At 41.6% G+C, this 18,772-nt stretch overlaps 1 protein-coding gene across 5 annotated transcripts in view; it reads left to right on the plus strand.

The window, feature by feature from the left end:
* Positions 1 to 18,772, plus strand: part of ABL2 (ABL proto-oncogene 2, non-receptor tyrosine kinase) — a 39,740-nt gene that overhangs the window by 8,257 nt on the left and 12,711 nt on the right. Inside the window, exon 1 of one of the 5 annotated variants that reach the window (XM_068199414.1) lies at positions 11,607 to 12,109. The exons of 2 other annotated variants lie outside the window; for them this stretch is intronic. In XM_068199414.1, coding sequence (XP_068055515.1) covers positions 12,043 to 12,109 — 67 coding nt within the window. In that variant the 5' untranslated portion in view covers positions 11,607 to 12,042. Of the gene's footprint in view, positions 1 to 11,606; positions 12,110 to 17,589; positions 17,741 to 18,772 lie in introns of those variants that run through there. 2 more of the 5 variants (XM_068199416.1, XM_068199413.1) reach the window with 2 other exon arrangements.

Below are 18,772 nucleotides of genomic sequence, written 5' to 3' on the forward strand. Positions count from 1 at the left end.
AAATTGGGTCATCTAGGAAGAAGGAAATGCGCTCTAAGAAATGTGAATAACCTTGAAGATGTTTTGAATAGTCACCTAGCTTCCTTCTTCCATTAGGTCACTGGGTGCAGCAGAACTCAAGGTTATACAGGCCTGAGCTGGTTTGCATAAACATGGACTTAATGCTAGTGTTTAATGCAATTTTTTCTTAAAAGACAAGTTTGAATTATAAGACTTTTTCTATGTTCACCATTCCCTCCAGTACAAGTGAAAAAGAAACAGCATCCATTGTCTGAGAGCTGATTTGGGGTTCATTTTTCTCTCGTAAATTAAGTTTTTGCATCTATAAACTGACAAATAAAATTTTTGGTCTAATAAGTGGCAGCTCTCAGGCTCAGTTCCTAGATACTAAAGTTAAAATAGCAAGTTTTAACAACTTGAACTGTAAATTGCTGAGTGTCCTTTGTGTGCTCTTTGGAATACTGTTGTTTTTAATAAGCAGAGTGTTGGTAAAGTTGCTCTCACAGTGGCAGCTTTATCAAGGCATAAAGGCTGGGGTGGAGGTGGGACCTTGAACAGATGCTCTGAAAGGGGTTTCTTTGATCATTTTGTGATGATATCACTCAATTGTGGTTTGTTTTCAAACTTGCTTTTCGCTGACTTGGATGGAATCGAGTGAGCCTGATGAGCTTTATCATTTATGGCAGTAAAATATAAATAAAAAATAAAATAGTGCTATTAGGCAACCACCTCTCTGCAGGATTCCTGTGCTCTCCTCTCCTGCCTCAGAAGATGAGTAGGGTTTGGGGAGGTTTTGGCATCTCTTTCTGAGGCAGGGAGATGTCTGAGCTTGGGGAGGGATGAGCAGAGCTTGTGTGATCAATACCACTGTGAAACCTGTGTTCTGGCCTAAATGCTCACTGAAGCACAGCAAAATACTTTTTCACTAGTCATCAATTGTATGCTCATTGTTGGGGGTTATGTTTGTTTGGTTTACATAATTGTGATTTATGTTGGAATAAATGGAGAAAGCAGAGGTACTTTATGAGATTAAAAAGGCTTTATCTACAGAAGATCCTTAGAATAAACAGGAAAATGGTAGTGTTTTGTAGTGCTATGTTTCAAGTAATATTTAGTCTTGTTTTTAAATTCAGGATCTTAACCCTGGGGATATAAGGTTTGCAACATAGATGTGGGGAAGGAGCTGATTTTTCATGTTAGAAGAAACTAGAATTTTATTTTTCTTTTACTAATCTAATAAATTTGAGTCTACTAAATTTAGTTCATTGGTATGAACTACAGAAGAACAAGCCAATTTTTCATTTTTTTTTTCTTCCAGAGTTGAATTAGGTGCCTTGGGATTCATTTGCAAACTCAGTAGGTGCTCAAATGCTGCCATAGCTATCCTAAGAGATAGAAGTCCAGCAGGTTGAACCCTTGTTACATCTGCTTTGTTAGAAAATGTTTTCACTTTTAGGTCATCATAAATAAATATTTGAGTTCTTTAGGGGTAAAATGTTCATGAAGAAGGCACTGTCTTCTAAATCAGACTCATTGTTTATGTGCTAATTCTTGCACTTAGAAATACAGACATGCTTTAGAAAGTTGAAATAGACCACAGGGCTTATGTTTGTCAAAGCTGAGGTTGGCTGTAGTCTTGTGCAGAAATTCACATTCTTATTTGGAATATGCCTGTATAGCTTCCATCATCTACTTTGTTGTCAAAGGGTTGAGCTAAATTTGGACGAGACACTTGGCACGTGTCTTTCTTGCCATGCACACACAAGCTTGCAGAAGCACAGGGCCTTGTTCTGTGTGCCATGGCAGCATTTCTGCTAAATAAAACCCCTTGTTTCTCATTTCCTGCTCGGTGGCAAAGCCTGGAACTGCTCCTAGGTGCAGCCTGACTCTGGAATAATGCTCAGCTGGGCTCCCAGTACCTGCTCTGCCCCAGCTGGGGACTCGGTGTAAACTTCCAATGTTTCAACTAGCGAGGTAAAAGGATTGATTGCAGCTGCTCTTGCCGAGCGCTATTTCCAGCCTGCCACGAGAGGGTGCTCCGATGCCTTCAATCATCCATTGCTAAGGGGGTTTTTTCCACTCAGAAAAGTGGGGTGTGTTATTTGACATTACTGCGTTAAATAATGTGCAGTGTTGGGTTATGAAAGCAGGCAGGATCCACACAGCAAAAGGCAGATGTGGCTGTATTAAGATGTAACAATACATGTTTATTTTGCTTTTGCCATTAAGAGCTGGGCTGCTTCCCTTTTAGTTGTTTTGTTTCTGTTGGACTTTATCCTAAGTTAACTTCATCTGCCAGCAAGGGAAGTTTCCCAACTTGTTTATGTGCAAGTATGCAGACAGCTTTCTTGCATGGAAGGACATTAAATCTGATACTTTTGCTAGGTAATCTGAGCACTCAAATTAAGAATCACTTCTCATTGCTTCTGTGCACATCTCATCTGTAAAATTACAATAACACTTGGTTTATGGAGCTGTTTAGACTTAATTTTGGCACAAACAAAGCTGTCTGCAGGCTAAATTAAATGTTCAGTCATACACTCTTGTCTCATCCTGTAGGCTTTGGAGAATTGCGTTTGTTGTGGCTCTAGCCTGCATTTCAAAACATTTGTGGCATGGTAATAGGTCCAAGGGAAGGGTAAGGTTTGTGTTAATTGTTGGACTTGAAAAGGAATCTCAAAGTGCTGCACTTTGCTCAGTGTTATCTCTCAAATATAGTCTCTTAAAGAGGCTGAAGCTACAGTGAATTAAAACAGAGAGAGAACTGTAGAGTAATGTGTTTGGCTGCCTAGCAGTAGAGCAATGCAAAGGGAATTGCAACAAGCATTCATGCACTTGGGCTGGTGGCTGGGAAACAGGATCTCTGCAAGGAGATCCCAAACCTGATGTTAAGGGTATGTAATTACCAAAAAATGAGATCACCTGACACCACAGTGGTGTTAGCCATTGACTGCTGAGTTATTACACTAAATTGGGATGCATTTGTGTTTTTCTAAAAGTCACATATCATTCTCTGTAATACAAGCCAGTGAAAGGCTATATTGAAAGAAACACATGAATCACTCCTAAACCAGACTCCTACAAAGGACATATGAAAACCTGTATAAAATGCAACCAAGGCAGACTTCCTGTCTTGCATACTGTCACACAAAAGCAGAGGCATGACTTCTGGTATGCTGTAGATGCCCTTTTATTCTCTCACAAACTCTCCTAACTTGTTACAAAGTTGAGATCTTAGGTGCATTTCAGGCCTTGGCATCTGGTTTGTTGCTTCCTCCCATCTGTTCTTCCTCTCACAGAAAAATACTCTTCATCACATGGTTACCCCCTGAGCTGCAGTGAGGTGGGCTTGTCATTTTTGAAACCTAATAAAAGCTATTAGGCAAACATCTCTGTTTACAGTTAGTAGAGAAGTAGGCTTTAGTACATAGAATTAACTGTTCTCATACACCAGAGTGAAGGCTGCAACTCCAAGGATTGCTCTTGTGCTTTTAGAAATTAGATAGTGGCCCTGTGTTGGGAACAAGTGTCATTCCATGGACAATACTGTGTGAAATTAGGGTGTTTGAGGTTTAAAGGGAAACAGAATTGACTGTCCAGGAGTTGATGCTGGTTACTAAGTAGGAAGAACAATTCCCTTTCCTTAGAGCATTTAGCATTCTTACTCAGCTGGTGTCTTATTTGGAGCCATATCTGTTCTGAAAATGAGATAAGTGATGCACAGTGTCTTTCTCTCTTAACTGTGTTCTCCTAGTTTGTTTCCAAATTCTTTACCTTTGCTGACAAAGGATGTCAGCTCTAGAACCAGGAATACAGACATGCAGGAGCTGGAGAAAATAGTTCCTCCCATCTCTCTCTCTCTCTCCCTCTCTATTGTATATAAAGATACTGGCATGAATAAAAATATAAAAATCCCTGCAGTTAGGAAAACTATTTTCCATAGTATTTAGCTATTTAATTTTTTTTTTCTGCACTGGCAGAGTAGTCAGTTTATAAAAGGAAGATTGTTTTGTTACACAGATGAGTGAGGCTTGAGCACACAAGATAGTTTATGCAGCACATCTCTAGCAGGACTATGGATGCAACACCCTTTCCACAGGCCCATGTTCTTTTTTCCAAGTTTGACTGTAGAGTCTTTCTATTATGCTTTGCCCTATGGCAGTTTTTTTTTACCTTTTTTGATGCTTGAACTCAAAGCCATTTATTTTAATCCTACTTCATTAGTGTGAGTAAGAGTAGGTGTTTTTGTTTAGACAACATCAGTAGTTGGGACAGTAGCTGTTTTCAGAGTATTTTATGACTTTGACTGAAAGTGTTATTTATTTGTTAGATAGTGTGAAGGTTTTGTAGTGAAAGCTCTGGGTATTGCACTTTAGGAAGGATTACTGATCAACACCAACTTGAGTCCTGCTCTGCCATAGCTTCCAGATATTTAGGAAATTACTTTTGCTTTGCTTTAGACCTTCTTCATAGCACAAATTTATCCTACTACTCTGTAGGGCTGTCAAAAGGATAAAATACCGAAACTGCAAGACACTCGATATATCAAGTGCTACAAAAATATCCCGTGTAGTATCAAGCCATAATATTAGCATGCCCTGACTGAGAATGTTGTGTAGGCTGTGAATTTAATGTGTCTGAGAATAGGCATTTACTGCTGGGTAGAGCATGGTTAGCAGCAGTGAGAGGGATCACCCACAAAGCAGGTACAGCCCCAGCAGAGGTCTGGGATTTAATACATCCTCTTGCTCTTCCATCCTTTAATTGCTAATAAAGTATTTCAGCAAAAAAAGGGGATCTTACTGTTTAGTTACCTGAGCAGGGGAGATGGTTACCTACTAGAGGGTTTAGAAATAAATCTTACTAGAATTCATATCCTCAGTGGAAAAACATCTTTGCCTCTTGTCACAAATCTAGAAACCAATGGTCCAGATTTAGAAAAACCTCACCGTTTGGGCTGAAATACTCTTGCTGCTGTTTCCTGACTGCCTCCTGACTAAAAGAAAAGCAGTGGGTGGCAGGTGAGCCCTCTCAATTTGTATGGTAGCCCTCATGCAACTTTAAATCTGAAATAAAATGTGCCTGGGCCTTGGAGCGTGCTTCCAGAGACAGCTGCACAGTTAGCACATGTGTCTGCACAATGATCCCCACCCCAAAGCTCCAGACAAAACCAGGAGATGAATCTCAGCAGCTGCAGAAGGTTCAGATTATGAATCTTAATTAGGGTTAGGAGTTGGTGGAGGTGTTTCTTTTCATAATTGTCTAGTGATGGTTGTAAGGGCTACATATCCCAGTTCAGGTTGTCAGGGTAATGCTAATGTCTTTATAGGGGAGAAGTTCTGGTGATCTGAGCCTGTGTGAGTGCCACATCCCTCTAAAAATAAATAATGCTTATATGGACCATAGTGTTTTTCTGTGCCCTACCGGGATGCTCTTAGTTCTCCTTCCACTTTTCCCCTGCCCAAGTTACACATGCTTTTGCACAGGTTGATTTTTCCAGTTGTGTTTTTACTTTGAGAGGAGGGTACCACCCTTGCAGCTCTTATGACATTGGCAAAGCTCCTACAAAAACTGGTTTGAGTCCTCCACACCCAGACCTGGTTATTTTTCCTCACCAGTTTAAAGGAAAAACCTGTATTTTATGTATTTGTCTTAGATTACAGCAGCCACCTTCATGCACTAAAAACAAAGCCAAGACTGTCAGTTTCCCTGTTATTCTATTTTACCTGTCATTATGTAGGACGCCCTTACCCTCGCTTTAGAAAGAGAATCATTAGGCTCCATATATTTTGAGTAACTTAGTTTCAATCCTGCTTCTGCAGCACATATCTCTTGTATGAAGTCTGTTATAAATAATCTGCCTGCAATATTCACAATACATAATTTCTAAAAGATTGGCCAGGAATTTTCAAAGTAAGAGGAGTAGTTTGGTTTTTTTGGTTGTTTTCGTTTGTTTGGGTTTTTTTCCCCTGTGATAGGGGACGAGTTATAAGTTGATCTAGGAAATACCTGATCTTGAAGTAGAGTTTTACAGGATATAGCTTACTTGTATCCTGGTCATCTGAATGGCAATGTGATAAGGCTGAATGGATGGAAACTTGTCAAAAGAGACCAATATTTGTGCCCAAAGAGTCTAGTTCTGCCAATGAATCTGTTAGTCTAGTTTTGTAGTAATTAGGAATGAAGTTCTTACCCTGGTAATCTTTCACTGCATTTTCATTAGACCCAATTCAGATGTGGAAGTTTTCCTGAACAGCCACATTTGACGTTGCTGGGAAGAGGACACACCATCCCAGATTAGTCAGTCCTTCTGAGGGCTGATTCCACTTGCTGTATTTGCTCACAACTATTTGATGTTTACCATTACTCAGTGTCTGGCGTCAGAACACAAGGTGTGACCCTGTATGTTTAAGTCACTGATCTTTTTAGAGGGAAAAAAAAATCAAAATCTTGCTTTATGCAGGTTCCTGCTGGATGTTCTCCAGGCTCTCATTTTTTGTGTATCAGTCATTGATTTGGGTGCTGTTCAGAGGCTTTCCCTTTTTGGGGCACTATTAATGATGAAAGTATGACCTAAAGGGGTGTTGGTTCCGCAGCCTGTGCTGATGCATCGTGCTGGAACTTCAGCATCCTTGCTGGAGGAACTCAGAGTGCTGGGCGCTTCCAATTTTCAGCTCCTGGGTCAGTTTTTCAGGGACTGATCATACAGGCTTTAAAAAAATTTAACCTGGTTATGCATGTGTGGTTTATTTTAGACTTAGAGACTTAGCTCTCAAAGCAATAATAAGTCCATATTTCCTTGCCTCGCTGTTTTTGACAGTTTGGCACTTGCTCAGCTCTATAACCTGTCCAGGTTACTTCTAAGCAGCAGCAGCAGCGCTGTTATATTGACTTTTAAGTGCTTAAAGTACCTTGAAAATAGAAGACAGTTTCTGGCAGTGATTTAGATGAACAGGAAACATGAATTCTAAAGACCCTTCAAATAACTTTCAAATATTAATTAGCTCCTGATTCTGTAAGGTCCTTCTAAGCTGAAAACCCATTTTAAACCTGAAGCACAGCAGCTTTCAGTCAGGAGTTAACAGGATCTGCCTCTGGATGCTCCATGGCTTGCCAAGGAGCAGCTCCTGGGCTGAGGCATGTCTTGGAGTTTGCCTCAAGGGTACTTTTTCCAAAGAAATTTGCAAGTTAAGTAACACATCACAGCAGGTTGGAATTCCAAAAGAGAAAGGCCCTGAAAGGCAGGTTTAGTGGCACCTCCAGAAGCTGGCAGTGACTGACTGTCTTGTAGTAAATAAGGGATGTCCATAGGGATGGGATAGAGAAGCCCTTGGCTGGAAACAGGATCTGCATGGGATGGTAAATGTTCTGCTTTCTAACCACTGTACTGAGGAGAGCTATGGTCATTTAAATATCTTCAAAATACAGGATTGCCATAGGCAGCTGCTGTTAATAGTAGAAATGAAACTGAAAGAACTCCCAAGCTGCCAAAAGCTTTGGAGCGGCTTTCATTTCCAGTACCTGAACAAAAGACAGAAGACAGGATCCCTTTGCTGTAAGAGGCTGAGTCAGAATGAGTACAAGTTCACCATGAATTTTGGTTGCTTGAGTAGCTGATTTGGAGTAGGTTTGTACTTTGAGAGGCTCAAGAGAGAATGTTTTGAGAGGAGCATATGGAGGACTGCCTGTTGTCTTGGGATTTCCAACTTCAAGACAGCACCTGGTGTGCTGGTAGAGCCCAGTAGAGAGCCCTGATCCCAAAGGAAGCACTTTGTGTGGCTGGTTCCTGCAGGGATACAATACAGCCCTGTGTAATCCAAGCAGTCAGCTGTCTGACAGCCAATACAGGCCAGCAACAACTGGGAATGTTTTTCTGTGGAGTGGGAGGAAGAAGGAATGAGGTGGAACTGTGTCAAATTAGAAAAAAAGAAAATATCTTAATTGAACAAGAGAAAGGGACCTTTCTTGGCTTTTCAAACCAGAAAATGTGAGGATGCTGCAAGTTGGCACAGTCAGACTTTGGTCTCAATTTCAGTTCAAAATGGACATTTCATAAAACAACACTCCCAAATGAAGCAGTCTTACGTAGCTCCCTGGAGCCAGCTGTATGGCAAAAATGGCAAAAGTCTTGCCATGAAACCAAATGTAGCAGTGTCCTTTTGTCAGCCTTTTATTGACTCTGTGGAAAATCATCTTACTATGGCCAGTAAAATCCACCCAAACTGATGTTGTGGATGGATGCAGTTTAGGAACTAACCAGTGCTTTCCAGAGCAAGAGGAAATGAACTGCTGAGTGAGCCACAATGTTACACCTCCCACTGGGAATTTCCAGCCCTTTCCCTCTTCCTTCCTCCCTCTGAATATACATAGTAAATACACTAAATTAAGCACTGGGGGAGGTGGCACCCAAGGGCAGGAGCTGTAGCAGAGGCTGAGTGGCCCCAGTTAAAAGTAGCTGACAATACCATGACCAATCCTGTGAGCATCCCAGTCATACCACCCGTCCTGGCAGCAGGGGAGATGTCTCAGACAGCTATGCTGGTATTGAGTGGGAGGAAAGCTCCTTAAATAACCACCAGTGGCTCCTGTTCCCTCAGTGTGTCAACACAAAGCTGTTGTCTTATTCTCTGAACAGGAAAAATTGGTCAAGTAATTGTGTGGCAAGCGACAGAAATGAAATAATGTCTTTTGCTTTTTCTATTTTGCTGGATCTGTTTTAACACACAGCAGATGCTTTCCTTGTCATTTTGCATTTCTGTTCAAAAACCTCCAAACAGTGGATGGAAACCAGAGCAGAAGAGGAATAGATTTGGCTAAAATCAGGGGAGTAGTGTTCTCTTGAACCTCATCACTGACTACTTGATCTAGGTTTTGGGTTTGGAGTACCTGCATTTTAAGGGGGTAAGGCAGCATTGGTCCCTTCCCCATCGTTGTTAATCTTTGCATGTGGTTAAATTACAGTTCATAATCCATTTGTGAAAAGCCTTACTCTTAATATACCTTACACTGTCTGCCTCTTCTTATTCCAGGTGAATAGCAAATGTTGTTGTGGTGCCAAATCAATAAAATATGATTTCATTTAATTAGTATGTCTCACAGCCCATTAGAATCCTAGATAATTCCAAACAACTGTTTTCCTCTTTCATATTTCCCCAGCACAAGGAGGGGATGTTGGCAGTGTTATAGAAAAAAAAGTGGTATAGAAAAAAAGCATTAGTATTCAGGTTAGCATTGTAAATTGGCAACAGATCTCAGCTCTTTTGGGGATTTGTCTTTTGACAAATTGTTAGATAAATCTGAAATTGTAGCTACCTCCCTTATGATGTTTGTTTGTCTGTAGACCAGATTCTGTCCTTGCTAGTCTGATCTTGCTAGCCAAATTGAAGGTTAATCTAAGTATTTTCCATGCAATTTCTGCTTTTTGAAATGGCAGTCATGAACCTAGGCAAAAGATGTGGCCTAATGTGTCTGGGGAATTAAGTCACTCATTTCCACACTGTTGTACTTTGTTTGCTTTTCTTTACTGCTCTGAAAACAAATTAGTAGAAAAAAACATCATCTGCAGGATGGTTTTGCTCTGTTGGCATTCAGGGACAGTCAAGTTTTCCTCCTCCTGGGTTATTTCTCCCTAGAGCAAATGATGCTTTCTTTAACCAGTCTTCTAGTTCAACAGTCTTCTAGTTTCCTTTGCAAGGTAATTTTTATCTTTTTTTTTAAGTGCTCCTCACCTTAGGATAGCAATATCTGCTGACTTAACCAGACCATACACTACTAACCACTGCTTGAAGTATATTACTTGTTAGAAGACCTCAATTTTTTTTTTTTTAGTGAATAGGGTCTAGAAATGAAGAAACTCTCAAACAGGAATCAAGTCTTTTACTCAGCTTTCTAACTTTCCTTAAATTCAACTGTTTGTTGGTTTTTTTTTTTAATTAAAAGCAGCTATGACAAATGATGTGAGGAAGACAGCAAATGACAAGTGCTAAACTTGCTTGCAGGAGGTTGAAGAAGCAGAACAGGATTCAGTGTGATCATGTGGAAGGTGGGACACAGAGGAAAAGGGTTCTGCCTTTGCATGTGAGCTATTAAGTTCTGAGCTTCCCCTGAAACAACAGGAATCAATAGGACTTATCATGACAAACATTTAGAATCATAGTCTCTCTGTAGCCTGGAGGAGAGGTGGCTGAGGTAGAATGAGATAAAGGCTTATGAAAATCACAAGTAGCAGAGAAAGCACTGGTACAGGTACTGGTCATTTGGGATTTGCCTTGTAGAGACTGAGAATCATCAAATGTCCTGAGCAGTCAGATCCTGTTCTGTGTTCTACAAGGTGCTGTGAGCTCTTGGTACTGTGGCAGCAAGATTTTGTTTATGTGTGAGTTTAGTTTACAATACTTCAGACAGTAACTGGACAAAATAAGGCCTGTCAGGAAGTTTTACTGCAACAACACAAGCTCTGGCTCAGAAACACCTCGAGTACAACATGTTGGAGGCTTAGAAAGTATTCTGGAATAATATTATTACCCTTTTGCCAGGCAGGATGCTGGGCTATAAGTGACCCAGGAGTGGTTGTTGTGTGCCTGAAGAATCTCAGTTGTCAGCTGGCTGACTTGCTTTTGACATTTTTAAGTGTTCTGCTAAAAATGAAGGCCAGGACTTGTTTTTCCTATCATGCTTCCTTTAAACATTCTGTAGTTTTGATGTCAACAGTCAAAAAGTGCTGTACTCCCTAAAAGATATTCCACAACCTTGCTGTAGATGTAAAGCATCTTTAGTAGCAGACAGACAGAATGTGTGTTTGTATCTTAACTGCATAAAATTCCATCAAGTTTAATACATTGGCTAGTCTTGCCTCTCTTGAAGTAATTAAAAAAAATTGTTTCCTCTGTTATTTGGTCTTAAAATATCTGACCTACTGAATAATATCCATTACAAACATACTAAATTATATAAACATTTTCAATCCAGCTCCACTTAACTTTTGCACAATTTTGTCTATTCACTTGCTGTTATCTTTCTTTGTAATAAAACTGATTTCGTTTCTACATCAGCAGGTCAAACCTTTTGTAGTTTTAAGTACTTCTAGGAGTACTGAACCTGCTCTGTCTTACAGTGGCTTCTTTTCCTTCAAAGCTGTATTATTAATTCTGCCATAACCCAGGAAGGATTTTCCAAAGACATTATTTCAGTGAGTACATTCTTGACTTACTACTGAATTCTGATGTATGAGGCCCAAACACTGCAGTTAGATTTGGAAAAGCAAATGTGGTGACACCGCCTGAAACTACAAAGTTGTGGCAGCGCTGAGCTTGGAATTCTTCCTCTGGAGTGGCTGGGCTTGGTATTCTCCCTCTGGAGAGGCTGGGGCTCGTGTTACCCTGGTCCCTGAGCAGCTGCTGGGCCGGTGCTGGTGAATGGAGCCCCTTGTCTGCTCGGTGGAGCCAATGACAAGTGTCTGGCTTTCACCAACGGGAAGCGGTTCCGCAGCCGGAGCTAAGTTTAGTGCCATGGATTTGTTCCTCTGACTTGACGTTCTCGCTGCCCCCCACAAAGAGAAGGACAGGACAGCTAAACCTCCCTCAGCCAGGGCTCAGCTGGATGTCAGGGGCTTTCCACCTTAGGAGTTTCCCCTGGTTCTGAAGTTCACAACACGGCATGCAATTTTTGGGCAAGTATTCATGCTAAAGCTCGGCTTTTCTTGGAGGAAAGGAAGCGCTTGTTTGTTTTCTAAGACAAATGTATTTCAAAGAAGGCAAGATCACAAGGGTATTTTAGTCAAATGAACTAAATATTCTGAAAAGGACCCCCCCTTCTTTGTTCAAGAGAAGAAAATGGCTGTGGACGATGGTTTGAACAGCATATTGGTTGCTGACAAATGAGGTTGAGAGTTTTGCGATTTATTTTTAGCTGGAGAATTTTTTTTTTAAAACAGAAGTACTGTGTAGCCTTGGCAGTTGCTGCATATTCGGTGTGGGTGGATGGAACTGAGAAATCGCGTCTGTGCTAACAAGCGTTTTGGGAATCCATTAAAAAATTAAACTCATGTACTGGAAACTGAAGCTGTACCAGCTCACCTGGGGAGCTCTGCCCTCCAAATATCCTCCACAAGGTAAGCAGTGCTGCCTGTCCAAGGCACTTGCAAAAATACTTGGGCCTCAAGATGTGATATCAACTCAAATTTCGGCTTTTAGATTGACATTTTCTTTCTCTCCTGAGATTACAAGTCAGTGAGTTAATCTCTACCCTCTCCTCCCAAGTTTTCCCTCTAACTAAAAAGGCTAAAAATAAATTTCAAAAAGGCAGCTGAGAAAAAGTTTCATGCGGTCATTGAGCCAAGTGCTGAGTCTAAGGAGAGTACCTAATACTGTAAGGTTTCTAATAAGATGTAATTATGTCACTAGGAAAGCAGCTTGAACATTTATATCATGTTAGCTCAAAGGTCTGATCAGTTAGTGCTTTACAGCTGCAAAATAAACCTCTCTGCAGCTAGACTTTGTGAGTGTGGGTATTTCTGGTTTCTTCAGGGATCGGCTGAGCGGGATTTCTCAAGTAGCCTTTTTGCAGAAGAGCTCTCACTTCAAGTGTTTGTGTTACACTGTGAATAAATAAGTACCCATTTGATTTGCTTAGAAGTAGATAATATCTGGCTTTGATGTGGCCAGTACTAGCAACTCCCCAGGAATTCTATTGCAGTGAAGCGTAAAACCCATTAAGCAACTTCTCTCACAAGGTACTGATTTTAAAAAGTGCTAAATGACTTGCTGTAAGCTGTCGTTTATTTGGCCATCCCACCTTTCCTGGAGCAGGACTGGGTGACCTAATCCTCCTCACCCTTCACACTGGAGAGGTTTACTGGAACTTGCCAGGACAGAGGAAGAATGTCAAACACACTTTTGATCTACAGTTCCCCAGTTACCTTCGAAATCTGTGTCCCTTCATAGCACTCCTTCCCCTAAAGCTGAAACTGTGGGAGTAGTTGCTGCCTGCTGTGGGCAGCATTCAGAGGAGGAGAGACTGGAGCTTCAGTACTCAATGGAAGGAGGTATGTGATACAGAGCATTTACACTTTCTGGTCTCTGCTTGTTTCTAAACTCTTGCTGTTGCCAAGCTGACTGCCTCTACAGGAGCTGAGCAAATCCTTGGGAATTAAGGGAACAAACACTTGGATACAGTATTCATGATTTTGCAAAAGGGTTACATTTGTAGTTTTTTGTTCTAAGAACCTCTTTGTATTTAATTTTAATTACATTAAAATCTCTCTTCAGGAAAGGAAAAGGTTTTTTCCTTATCTGCTGTGCTGTTGAATTTTGGTTCCTCACCCAGAGGCCCATTTAAAGAAGTCAGGCTTGAACTTGTGTCAAGGAATGAAGATTTTCAAGTGAAGGCTTGGGAGTTTAAGCTTGATTTATTTCATACTGTATTCTGCAACAAAAACCTACTTCACCAGAAATTAGTTGAGGAAGAAATAGGAAGGCACTGCATTTTGTTGGTAATGGGAGAAATGTGTCAGTGACATCTAAGCAAAGAGATGGGCTGAGGGACACCTCTGTGTGATTGCATTAATAACAAAGGGAGGGGATAACTGGTACCAGGGAGACAGAAGACAGGCAGTTTGTCTAAAATCTTAACACAGCTAGCCCCTTGTAATGTTCGGGTAGACAGACAATGTCCTGAATTCTTCATACATTGGTGGAACTAAATCAGTTGAGATCAGTATCTCTCTCTCCTTTTACCAATTAGGTTCAGTAACACCAAATCCCAAAACCTTGTCTTCCTTTGGATTTTTGTATTAAGCTAGCCAGGAAGCCCCTCTTCTAGGCAAAGACACACCACTTTAACCCCTGTTTCATATCAGCACTTCATCATGTTGCAAAATTAAATCTGTTTGCAAGGGATGATGCATATAGAGGACTCTTCTTCCATGTATTTCTCACCTGAAACCAAAGATCACTTTTATCTATGTCAGATATATTTTGATAATTGAGGCACGACAGTGCTGCCAGCTGGAAATATTTCCTTTTATATGATGTGAGCTGTTCATGATGCAATTTTGTCACTGACTCTGAAATCTCCTCCCTTTCTGTCTCTCCCAGCCTGGTACCATAAATAGAAACCTACTCCTTGCCCATCCCAAGTCCTTGGCTTGGAGCTGTATTTCTTGGCTTTCCTCAGTGGGTTGTTTACAATACTTAAACCTTGCCCCACTCTGTGGGAGGCCCAAGGACTAACTATGGGTCTATGCTTGGCTCTAGCAAACCACATTATTAAGAGTCTGGTTGCTTGCAGGAGAGGAACACCTAGGAATGGCATTTAGTTAGTGCCTGCATTTTACCAAGGCCATATGTGTGCTGTCTGACCCCTTCAAACTGGTGTTTTGCACGGCCACAAGGATGTCTGCAGAAAGACTAGGTGGTCCATTTAGGTAAAGGCTGCAGTCTGTTACAGGGTAAAGGAAGTTCATAGGTCTGCTTCAATACTACCACATTATTAGACAGCAGAAACTTGGCCTGTTCAGCACTGGTTGCTTTTCAGTGTGTAGCTTGTCTTAAGTATTTTTGGTTAGCAGGAAGCACTGAGACTTGGCTTCAGAAACAAAGCTGCTGTAGAACTTGATACTGTTCCAATCATGTCAGCAAAATAGGAAACCCACTTGCTGCTGTGTTATCTGTTTTGTTTCCTTGTATTCATTAAGGCAGAAATCCTCCCACTAAGAAGCCAGTTAAAGATCTGAAGGTCCAGTGGTCTAATGTGATGTATGTTTTGAAGGTGCAGTGGAAAATACCAATTATACCAGCACTCATTAGGTACCTGATGGTCTACTTTCCATGAGTTGATGACCAGTGCTTGTTCTTTGATAGTCTTAAAAGCAGGCAAATAAAATGAGTCTGTCTGTAAAACAGCATCATAGGTAATTTATTGGTGTTTAGTTTAAGGACTTAAGAGTGAAAATAAAATGAGATATGTGCATATGCAGGGATTTTGGTGGCTTTGTGTTTGAGTTGTCCCTATGTGAAAAAATACACACAAGTCTACACCCTGTGGGTTTTGTTGTATAATATATTAGATTAAGACTGTATGCAATAACCAGTATTTACCCTGTAAACCTCCTTGTCTCTCTCCTTCCATTGACAAACCAGTCACTTTGGCCTATGGCAAACAACACCAAATCAATATCAGGGCTGTATTTTCATTAACACATTCTTTTCTTTGACTAAGAGACATTGAAATTCAGAGTATAGCAAGTTTTTAGAAGCTCCCTGAACTATACATTACAAAGTAGCATAGTCGGCAAGATTTCCTTTAATTCAACTTTTCCCCACTGCTGGAAGAACTAGAAAAATGCTTCTAAATGGATGATTTTAAGTTGTACAGGAAGGGTAACCACTCTCAGGAAACAGCTTTGAAGGGCGCCACAGGGAATAGGGTAAAGAGCTGGGAAGAACTGCTGTGCCTGAAAGGTGGATTCTTCCAGTGAGGAAGCTGAGTGTACCAGAATTCAGATTTTATGTCATGCACTTACTGTGAAGAGCACAGGGACGGGATGCAGATGTGGTGGATGCAGGTGTCAAAGTGATGGCCTGTTGTGTAAAATATCTATCTAGGAAAATCAGTTATAAGAGAGAGAATGCCCATCTAGAAGCCAGAAAGACGCTTGATTTTATTCTGGCTGGGTGCATTTGACAGGACCTTATGAACTGCTGTGTACTCTGTGTCCTTTCTACTGGAGAGCACTTTCAGGAGGGTGCCTGGAAAGAGTGTAGGCACAAAATTACTCTGCTGCAGGAGACTTACAGCCAAAATGTTTCTCACCAATAATGCCAGTGCTGGCAACTATGTGATTCCCATTGGGAGCTCTTAACACACCAGCCAGCTATTAGGCTTTGGCCACAGCCTCTTCTGACAGAGGCTAAAATTGATGGGGTAAGTAGGGATATGTGCTAAATACATTATTAATCCAACTTAACTTCCTGCTAATCCTTCTTTGTTCAAAATACCAATTACTCATCCCTTACACTTTAACTAAGAAGTAAATGTGTTTTTTTAGCTAAGGTTAGTAACTGTCACAGCTGAGACTAATCTAGCCACAAATCCATACATAGCTTGCCCTTTCCTGGTACCATTTTAGGTAAGGGTGGTTGTCACAAAGCTCATCCATGTTTTTCTGAAGCTGTGCTGGCTTTCTCCACAAATTCTGATTATTCTTTGCATCTTAACAGATATGCTAAGCTTAGTACAAATGCCAGTGTAATTCAGAGTACTTGGAGCAAATGCAAGCTTGAGAGAACAGTAAACTGCAAGAAGCAAAACAAAGAGGAAAAGAGAGAAAGCCTAGGAGCTCTCAAGTAAAGGTGTCTCAACCTCTGACCACTGGGTAGCATGCTGCAGGATTCACTGAGCTTGGTTTTGGAAGAGGAAGGAAAGAGGTCACCCCCTTGTCAGAACTTTAGGAACAACAGTGTTCAGGTGTCCTCAGTTAATTCTTTGCCTAGTTAGTTTTCCACAAATGTCAGGTGTTGGTTGCAGGGGAAATGACTCTTGTCAGAAGCAATATGGGAGAGGCAACTCCTCATCATCACAGCTTCTCCACAGTTCTGTGTACTCTTTTTCTACATTCACAGCTTTACAAAACACAGACATTTAGAATAAGCCTGCTTGCTTACCTTTAGTCTGGTTTGAATCATCATCTCACGGTGCAGCTGCCCCTCTCACAGAATGGTGAAGGTCACAGATCATGCAAGTGCTGCTTTCTTGCTGGACTGCAGCAATTCCTCTCCCCCTACAAAAGCCTAAACCACAGAGTTCCCTTTCAGTGCTCCCTTTTATACCCCTCTGCAGGCCCACCACCCTCTTAGGTGTGAGACTGCCATGGGGAGTGCTGGTTTGTTAACCCTTCCATGGCCATCTGGCAGGAGGAGCCTGTCCTGCCACAAGGCAGCTCTACTAGAAAACCAGGGCTTTTAAAGAATTCATCAACAAATCTGGGGGTTTTGAGAGGTAATTTGTTGGGACCCTTGTGGAAACTGTCACAAGTGTTATTAAATCAGCAAATGTGCAGCTCAGACTGGATGCACTGTACTGGCCTTGCTTTCTGTATCTGAGTTCCTGACACATCCAAGAGCATTCATGTGCTCAGTGTTTGTACCTCTCCAAGATGTGGATTTCCACCAACATCCTTTCCTGTTGATTCCCATAAGTAGTGGTCCAGCAGTGGTATGCGGACTGGAAAAGTGAATCAATGTGGGCAGTCCCCTTAATGGGTGATCTGTTTTGTAATTTGTGCAAAGGAATTTCTCCAAGGAAACTGTTTGCTTTCTTCCCAAACACTTTGTTACCTAACTCGTAGTGGAACAAAACTCTGTCTCTCCAGCTCATCTCAAAGTTGTTTCAACTTGCAGTGCAGTCCCCACATCCTCTGTGTGTTCAGCAGTCCCTGGAAAGCTCCACCCTCCCATCCAGTTAATAACCAGTGAGCCCAGGGCCTGATTTTCCCAGTCTCTGCTTTGCCCGCCCGGCAGCGCTTCCTTTCTCCTTGGCCCCTGGCCCTGCGAGCAGCGGCTGCTGTGTGTGGAGCCCTTGTACTTAGCCCAGGACTTGTGGTGCCAAGCAGCCTCTTGGCTCTCTGGGAAGCACAGCATGAGTGTGGGGACAGTCCTTTTCCAGTCCAGCAGCTATGGGAAGGAGGGCAGACTGCTCTGCTGCCTCGGCGAGGGCGGCTCCGAGCCCAGCACGCGCTTCACAGGTAGGATGCTCGGGGGTGTAATGCTGTCCTGTTCCTTTCCTGTGTTCTTCCAAGTGCTCCAAGGAGGATGAGGTCCTTTCAAGTCTGTCTTTGTCTTGTAGTACAAGACCAGCCACAGGCAGGTGTAAGATTGCCAGCTTTTATTGGGATTTTTGGATTAGTGAAATGCTTATTTTCTACGAGCAGTTACACAGTATTTCAGAAATAGAGACCACTTCAGCACTTAATGTGACTCTGAAATTTAAAAATTAGCATATTCTACCTCCTGCTCCGAGACCAAAGAGAATGGTGTTTAGAGTGTTGGCAGCAAGGGTGGAGGACAAAACACCCCTTACATGGTGGCTGGATAGGAAAGCTTTCATATCCGGAGAGAAGCAAATTGTATTGTGGGAATAAAGAAAAGGAAGGAGATGGATGAAGCATAACCTCCTTGTGTGACTGTATTACTTGTTCACTAAGTGGTGATGTAAGTTTTCCATTGCATAGGAAATTAAAGTGATAATATAAGATTTATGGTTAGCCTTGAAAAGGAGCTGATATAAAACGGAATTTCCTAGCTCATTTCCTGACTTTTGGTGTGGACTGAGCTCACAAACTGTTCAGCTGGAGGGGCACCATTGGTGACATGCTTTGGTTATCTCTGTTGTGATCATATTTCACTTCTGTGATGGGTGGCGTAGATCCCACACTGTATGGAATAGTGTGGGCTGTTATGGAATATAGCCTGCAAGAAATACTTTTGTATCCTGGTAAAAACCCCTTTAGGTGTTGGGTAACCTTTACAGTTATTTAAGCATTCAAGTCACTTTAGCATGGAAGTAAAGGAAGTTAGTGAGATGTGAACTCTTAAAAGCAGTTGATTTTTAGGTAATGTGATTTTTAGGCAAGCACTGTAACTAAGTGATTGAAGCTTCTCATCAAACATTAACTTCTGCTGGCTTTTTTGTACATCAAGTGGGTGTTAAGAACCTGTGCCAGCCTCCCAGGCATTCCCAAGAAAGTGGTAGGAGTCCCTCATCTGCTTTGACTCCC

The sequence above is a fragment of the Anomalospiza imberbis genome, chromosome 9 (genome assembly GCF_031753505.1).
Source record: "Anomalospiza imberbis isolate Cuckoo-Finch-1a 21T00152 chromosome 9, ASM3175350v1, whole genome shotgun sequence".
NCBI classification, from domain to species: domain Eukaryota; kingdom Metazoa; phylum Chordata; class Aves; order Passeriformes; family Viduidae; genus Anomalospiza; species Anomalospiza imberbis.